This window comes from Triticum dicoccoides, chromosome 7A, assembly GCF_002162155.2.
Source record: "Triticum dicoccoides isolate Atlit2015 ecotype Zavitan chromosome 7A, WEW_v2.0, whole genome shotgun sequence".
In the NCBI taxonomy this organism is placed as follows: domain Eukaryota; kingdom Viridiplantae; phylum Streptophyta; class Magnoliopsida; order Poales; family Poaceae; genus Triticum; species Triticum dicoccoides.
In genome coordinates, this window is record NC_041392.1 from 483,603,982 (window position 1) to 483,612,019 (window position 8,038).

Below are 8,038 nucleotides of genomic sequence, written 5' to 3' on the forward strand. Positions count from 1 at the left end.
GTGGGGCTGCCTCTTCTCCGGCGAGATCCCTTCTTCTCCGGCGAGCTCGGGATGAACTAGAAAAGGTGACTGACGAAATGAAAAATTGCAGGTCCTTGAAAAATAAAATTAGCAAAACCGAACAAAACACGTCTGAGAAGCACATTTTGAAAAAGAAAATAGTCTAAGAACCAGATTTTTTTTATTAAACAGCGACAAAAGTTCCCCTCGCTGGAATTTGTCTAACTGCCGGCCGGTCGGGCGATGCCTGGTGTCCGGCGACCTCGGGAAGCTCGTCACCTCTGACAATGGAAATGGGACGATAAGCCGTCCGATGAGCCGGCAAGGCCACGGGTCACCTTCTTGTTCCCGCGCTCGTAGCAAATCAACCTCTGCCGCTGCCGGAAAACAAATCATAAAAAAAGAGCAGGTTTTTATCTGCTTCCCCTTCTTCTTCTCCATTCTTCCCAGTCCAATCCAATTCAATCGGAGGATTTGCTTCGCCTCGCCGGTCTATAAATACCCCTAACCGGCCGCGGCCGGCTCAAAGAAGGAGTTCCTGGCTCCGATGGCCCCTCCGTCGGCGGCGCCCATCGAGGTGCTGGAGGGCACGGGCGAGAGCTCCTCGCCGCCCAGGTCCTCCGCCGCCCACGACGAGCTGCGGCGTAAGATATACGAGCGCCTGGTGCAGGCCGGCAAGCAGGGGGACTGTGATGATGCCTCGTTCCGGGACATGCTCCACGCCCATTTCGACAAGCTGCCACCCAGGTACCTGACGGACCTGAGTGAAAGCAAGGCGGAGGATGTGCTGCTCCACCGGGAGGTCCTCGACGAGTGCGCCCACAACGGCAACCAGCCCGTCTTCCGAGCTCGATTCCTAAAGGTACCCACCCCCACCCCGCTTTTCGCTTTGCTATTCATCCCCAAAACTAGCAAATTCCTCTCGAATCATAGACTACGTATTATCGAAAACCCTGGATGGATAGCTTGTGCCTTGTGCAGTATACAACAACCAAGTCCTTAAACCTAGTGTTGCGCGAAAATATTTCTTGCAAACAGCTAGTGTGGTGTATTATTTACTCTTAGAATTGAGATTTGGCTGGATTGGACACAAAAAAGATTGTAAAAAGGACAATTTATTACTCCCTTCGGTCCATATTAATTGACACTGATTTAGTAACTCCCTCCGATCCATATTAATTGTCGCTGATTTAGTACAATACTAAATCAGTGACAATTAGTATGGATTGGAGGGTGTAGTATTTTACAATTCTGTTGATCCACCTTGATGGGCAGTACATGGCAGTTCAACTTCAACCGGAATGGGAGGATGCCAGTCCCGACTCTGATACATATCAAAGGTTATTGGAAGACCTCACTTTGGAGAGGGTACATGGCACCGACACCACGGGCTCTATGTCTTCGCCATCAAGGTCATTCACTTCAAATCGTACCATGACTTATCTTTTATATTGCTGCTAGCTTCCTTTTGTATTTCACTTCACACAAGTTGTTTTCACTTCTAAGTGCTATTTTTACCTTCGCCAAATTCGAGACCAGTGGCTGCGATTTGTCCATCCTCCAATAAGTCATCCTCTCCAAGTGCTTCCAGCTTACAGTGTGTACTTGTTTGGTTTATGACTTTTAGTTAAAATGGCCTCTCAATTCTCCCCAGGGATTCAGAACCTGCCCTTCTTCATGAGATCATCTTCTCTTCCCTCGACAAGCCCAAGCTCCTTAGCCGGGTAAAGAAACATGACCAGGGGGGCAACTTTTTCTATAATTGTCTTGATACCCAATTTCATATAGCTTGCTTTTCACATTTTACATGCCAAGTTTCTTATGAGAAATAATTGTTCAACAGCTAACTGCATTGCTATCTGAAGTTGGACTGAATATTCAAGAAGCTCATGTTTACTCCACAACTGATGGCTTTTGTTTGGATGTTTTTGTTGTTGATGGGTGGAAGACACAGGTAAACTTTTAGCATATGTACACAAAGGTTGGACTGTTTATGACTTTCTGCAGATATTATATTTATGTTGTGCATAGCGTTTGACTATAATATCTCCAGAATTAATGAAAGAATCTTGCCAGTTCGCAGTGCTGCTGACTACAACTACTACCTGCTTACGTTTCTAAGACGCTATGAACTACCCTTTCCGTTCCAAAATAAGTGTCGTGGTTTTAGTTCAAAATAAGTGTTGCGGTTTTAGATTAAATTGAACTAAAACCACGACACCTATTTTGGAACAGAGGGAGTATTAATCTCTATAATTACATTCTCTTGCATATGTCATCTTGATATTGTACATGCAGGAGACAGAGGCGTTGATTGCGACAATTGAGGATACATTAATGAGAAAAAATGTATGATGCCCTTTTCCATGTAACTTCAGTAAATGCAGTATTATGTGATATCTGCACTTTCAGTTAAGATGCCATCTCTAACATCTCCTTCCAGATCGAGTTAAATTGTCCCCATGTAAATATGTAGGGAGCACCACCTAACTCAGCAAATGCTTCATCCTCGGAGAAAATACTTGAGCTACGGGAACAGCTTGTGGATTGTGAAATCGACTGGAACATACTAGCAGTGGGGGAAAAGATCACATCTGGGTCTTCTGCAGACTTGTAAGAACTGCTCGACACTTGACAGTATATGTCCACCTTAGGGTTCATTTACTTGAAGTGCCCATTATGCCAATTTCACTTCTAGCCTGACCAGTGTACTCCTCTAGCCTCTGTAGACCTATCTAGGCATGCTGGCTTCTTCTGACAGGAAACGTTGGCATTTCACTCACATCTATATGAATGGCAGACGCCTTCCTTTTCCTCTGAAAACAATACAAGAATATCGTGAACCTACATTTGCTTTTGGTAAGCAAGGCCACACTAGGGTCTAACAGATCTCGTTCCTTTCTATTTCACAGATATAGAGGAATACATAGTGGTTTGGATGTTTGTATAAAGATACTCAGGAGCGCACATCAGAACAGCCCTTCAGAAGTTGAGTTCTTGCAGCAGGCGCTCATGCTAAGGCAAGCTTTCTGCGACCATTGCTGAATGATCAGTTATGTTTTATTCTGACTGATTCATGATATTTTGCATCCAGGAGAGTGAAGCACGAAAACATCCTTACATTTTATGGGGCATGCACAAAGCATCGGAAGTATTGTGCCATTGTAACAGGTACCATCAGTACTTGGCATAAATGATAAAAACCCAAAGAACTTTATGGATTGTAACTAACTCTGCCATGATTGCTACTCTTTAGTCAGTTGCTGAACATTACTTTCGAATGCTCATACTACCATTGCATGATGCAGTACAAAACCATTGTCATGCTCGGATGCACCTGAGATATCAGCTACTGCATTGCTGTGATTGTTTTATGAATCTATGTTTGTTATTTGGATTGTGACTTATGGTTGAATCTGAAGTCAGGTAATTTACATCTTGGTCATGTTTGCGAAGCAACTTCTGATTGAAAAATTGTGAAATTTCCTCGCTCGAGTTTTTAAGCCGCACAGAACTATAATCATGTGTAGACTTCTTTTTATGCCCATTGTATGCTTAACAGTTTTTAACTTGCTGTCGCTCCTGTTAAGTCTGCTCATAGCTCACAACTTGCTAGCTTGATGGGCAGGAAAAATAAACGCTTTGATATTGTGTTTGACTGTAATTGGATGTGTCTCTCGAATCCATTTCTGATAGTTTCTCTTTCCTGTATTCTTTCTTTATACAATTATGTGATACGCGATTATAGGGCTCTCTTTTCATTCAAGCAACCAGATTCCCGTTGGATACCATCACCAAGGATTTAAATTTCGGTCAAATTTTGTTCAAAATTCGTAAAATCAACAATTCTCGTTCAGGGGCGATAAAAATTCAGTTTTGGCCAAAAATATCGATTTATTTTGATTTTTTTCGCTTGATTAAGACGGCTTCGAGCAGTTATGCATCATGTTATGACTCTGGGTTCAATGGTTAACTTAAACAACTCTATGCTTCTGCGATCCTTAGTTCGAACCCCCATAAAGCATAAATTGCCCTGAATTTTTCTTTTCTTTTTAATAACTCGGTAGAAAAGGTAGACCAAAATTGTGTAGGTCTTAGAGCACAAACTGGAGATAAGATGGCTGAGTTATATGGACGCAAACCACCACAATGGAGTAAACTTTTTGGTGCCGTTATAATGTTTACTTATAAATATATTATCAGGTGCTGAATTTGAATTTAGCCAAAAAATGATTTTGCTTCCAGAATTTTCGTTAATTTCATGGAATTTGCGACTATCAGTCAGGAGTGAAAAAACTACAGAAATGAACTGAAATCTCTGACCATCACTACCTAGCTAGGCTTGCCCATCCTGCCTAACAGACCCTTCAGGGCTAAATCACGGTGACTGGAAGCCTAAGCCAGTCCCCTAGCCTGCTTTTTAGAATACTGTGCATGATTCTGTCTTAGAATCTTGTTTATTTATTGTGATTTTTAAATGAGTGTGTTGCGGAATTTTAACATAGCCCACTCTTTCTAGTAAACTCACCTTTTTTTTTCTCTAGAACACACAATGTGATGTCTTTTCACCTAGTATGCTCACCTTTTCCTCAAAAAAAAAGTATGCTCACCTTTTTCTCTTGTGTTAATTTTGTTCCTTTCAGAATACATGCCTGGAGGCGATTTATATGAATTTGTACACAAGCAAAATGATGTTTTGGACCTCCTTCTGATTCTAAGGCTTGCTATGAGCATCTCAAAAGGAATGGAATGTCTGCACCAGCACAACATAATCCATAGAGATCTGAAGACTGCAAACATTCTCATGGGCAACAATCATGTAGGCATACTTATTCAAACTGTCGAAGCTATTGGTCCTGAGAATCCGAGGGTCCATTTTATTCTGCTTTTCTATCATGGTATAAAACCTGGAAAATATATAAAAGCATTGAAGTGGTTGATTTTTTAGTCCGATGGGGCTGCTTTGTTACAAGCACATTCTTTAAACACGTAAGGGTTTATAGTTCACATCTGGCAAACTAGCAATGCCAGATAACGTTTTAAAGCTCAAATAAATTATAATAAGTTGCAAAAAAATGGAAATATAATTCCATTCAGGAAACTTTCGTTACTTAAGAACTTGATATCAATTTATATTTGTATGTTTTAAGACAAATTACTTGCTCTTAAAAATATTTTGTTTTTTAAATTGTGATTTTAATTATCTTGTGTCACAAACTTAACTTTTGTGTCCCTAAGCATATAAGTATTGGATCTACTTCTGGAAAATGGTGAGAAAATGATGATAAATATTTCCTCAACTGATGTAAGCTCACCTGCCTAGTCATTACGTATTAAAGTGTGGATCTACTTCTGGAAATAGGTTGTGAAGATTGCAGACTTTGGTGTGGCTCGAGTTGGTACTCAGGAGGGACAAATGACGGCTGAAACTGGAACTTACAGATGGATGGCACCTGAGGTAGGGTTATTAATTTTCCTGTTGCTGTTTGAAAGTGTTTTTCTTTAACTTTAAGAAACTTTGAATGTTTAGTTTTGTTCGGTCTACCTGGTCCGTCCTTGTTATCTTCTGTACCAAAACTCCCAACCAATCTTTTGCTTGCTCTTTATCTCTTATGTTTCTCATGGCAAGTTCAAGGGACAAAGATCATCACCAGAATGTAACATGCCTCACTTTCCCTTGCTTTCTAATTTCTCATGGCAATGGGAAACATCATGTTCTGAATCATTGTGTAAACAATTAGTAATTTTTGCCCATAAACATGATTCACAAAGGCACGGTTCAGTGCTGGGGAAACCTATCAGATCCCAGTAGCAAGTATGGTTGGGTTACAAATTAATGAGGGGTTATTTCTTCTGCAACTTGTCCATAAAGGAGTGATGAATCAGCCACTGCTAAATGTAAGAGGTACATGGTCCATAAAGATGTCAAACTTCATAAGTTCCTGGCAGGGTCCAGGAAAATGGTTTTATGGGACCACCTTGAGAGGCTTTGGTCAAACAGTGCCATTTAGACATCTTAAATTCCTTCTCTTTAACTGAGATACATGTTTTGTACCTAATTCGTGGCAACAACTGACAAACATGACATCTCATTTTGTCAAGGAAAAAAGTTTCAACTTTGGAACTGTCTGCATGAGCTGAGATAAAAAATTCACAGGTTACTCCTGAGATTTTATTTTTTCGTGAGAAGCTCATAAGTGTTGTTTATCTTAATAGATTATTAACCATAAGCCTTATGATCACAAAGCGGATGTATTCAGCTTTGCTATTGTTCTATGGGAATTGATTACACTAAAGGTATGCGCTGGTGTCAAATACATCTTGAGCTTTCATCCGAGTTGTTTAAACTTCTGTACTATGTTGGCTATAGGTAACAATGAGCTCTTAATCATGCTGTAGGTCCCTTATGATAACATGACACCCTTGCAAGCTGCATTGGGAGTGAGGCAGGTACATCAGTGATGTTGGCTATCCCTCGATTAACTCAATGCTCATCTTAGTTCAGATCCCATTATTACAGACTCTTATCGTTTCTTCTTACGCTGTGCTGGCCTTGCGATAGGGATTGCGTTTGGAGATTCCGGCAGGTGTGCACCCAGGATTGTCGAAACTGATCGAGCAGTGCTGGGATGAAGATCCTGATACAAGACCTGTTTTTGCGGAGATCATTGTACAACTTGAGGACATCTTACAGGAAATTCAGGTAGAGGTAGAAACTCAAGTAGCTTTCAAACCAAGTTCTCTGCAAACAACCAGTCTTCACTTGAGTATTTTCTTTCTACAGGTGCCCAAGGGGGGCCATCGACGTTCTAGAGCAAAAATGCAAAAGAAATCACCACGATAGAAGAAAGAAAAGAAAAACGATGTGTGCATCAAAAGTGATGCAAAGGCCGGGGTCAACCACCTCTTCAGAAAAAAAGGGAAAAAACAAAAATATTTTTTTTTTCAACTCAAGGAGCATCGCTCTGAATTTAAATTGCTGAAAAAACGATAAAAGACCCACAACCATGCCAAAGGGTTTCACCTCCCCTTTACGGCATGTTCGGTTTAGCAGGGATTTGCAAGGATCAAAGGGCATTGACAGGGAACTGGGATAGATCCGTGCTGATAACTTGCCAAACCGAACAGGCCCTTGGGAGGTTTCCATCCTTGCACTACAGTGGTATCAGAAAGCTGAAGCTACAAAGATTACCTTGTAGCTTGTGCAGTCTCCCCAATTCCAACAAGCCGCCGACATGCCGTTGCGTGTGATAGGGTTAGAATGTCCTCTCGTTTCTCTTTGTATGTTGTTTGTAGCAGCGTTTGTAACAGTTTCTTGCAGCTCCTTTTTCCATTTGAAGAGATGTATATGTATAGACTGTATATGCTGAGGTGAAGAAAGCATCAATTGCAACATTTTTGGGATGGAAGTATTTGTGTGATCTCTCGTGCGGATATAAGAGAACGGTACGAACAACGGCCTTCTCTCCACTCATTTGACAAAATCAGGCAAGAGTGTATAATAGGTCCAATCGCTGGGACTTTGTCATCAGGTTCCTGAGCTCAAGTATCTAAATCTACTTTTGTGGAGAAATACAACAAGCCGACCTTAGCTCAGTTGGTAGAGCGGAGGACTGTAGTCGTTGCAGATAAATCCTTAGGTCACTGGTTCGAATCCGGTAGGTCGGATACCTTTTTTTAATTTTCGAGAGCATCCTTTCTTTAAAGGAATTGTTTGGGGGTGTGTAAAATGACTAACAAAATTGCTCCCTCATTGATCCTTCCTCGAGCAGCCAACGGGGACGCGGTGGCGGTCACAACCAGATAGTGTGCGTGCCACGCGGGCGACAGATACTACGAGGCGTTTGACATGGGTGACACAGTGACTTCTAGGCGAGAGCGGTTTGATGATGCAGAACATAGCACATGGTGGTGTTGGGCAAGTTATCGGGCACCCACGAGGCCTCTGCCACCTGCGCTTACCTGGATGATTTGCGCTGTCGGATACGTTTTTTTTATTTTCGAGAGCATCCTTTCTTTAAATGAATTGTTTGGGGGT

General features: G+C 41.6%; 1 protein-coding gene and 1 non-coding gene across 4 annotated transcripts; both read left to right on the top strand.

Annotated features, from left to right (window-relative positions):
- The first annotated feature begins 216 nt into the window (after positions 1-216).
- LOC119329215 (serine/threonine-protein kinase STY46-like) lies at positions 217-7,421 on the top strand. Of its 3 annotated transcripts, none has more exons than XM_037602221.1 (14): positions 217-862; positions 1,276-1,412; positions 1,655-1,724; positions 1,844-1,954; positions 2,299-2,349; positions 2,477-2,613; positions 2,913-3,020; positions 3,095-3,171; positions 4,644-4,819; positions 5,363-5,458; positions 6,217-6,297; positions 6,400-6,450; positions 6,563-6,709; positions 6,785-7,421. In XM_037602221.1, exons 1-14 carry the CDS (start codon positions 548-550, stop codon positions 6,842-6,844), a joined length of 1,617 nt encoding a protein of 538 aa, XP_037458118.1. In that variant the 5' UTR covers positions 217-547; the 3' UTR covers positions 6,845-7,421. The 3 variants fall into 3 exon arrangements, 2 of the variants coding, with proteins under 2 accessions (XP_037458118.1, XP_037458119.1); XM_037602222.1 differs by having other exon boundaries at positions 6,563-6,703; positions 6,785-7,409; XR_005159345.1 differs by lacking the exons at positions 6,563-6,709; positions 6,785-7,421 and having other exon boundaries at positions 4,644-4,898; positions 6,400-6,449.
- A 161-nt stretch (positions 7,422-7,582) lies between these two features.
- TRNAY-GUA lies at positions 7,583-7,668 on the top strand. The gene is given in 2 exon segments: positions 7,583-7,619; positions 7,633-7,668. It is a non-coding gene; the product is annotated as a tRNA-Tyr (tRNA).
- The last annotated feature ends 370 nt before the right edge of the window (positions 7,669-8,038 follow it).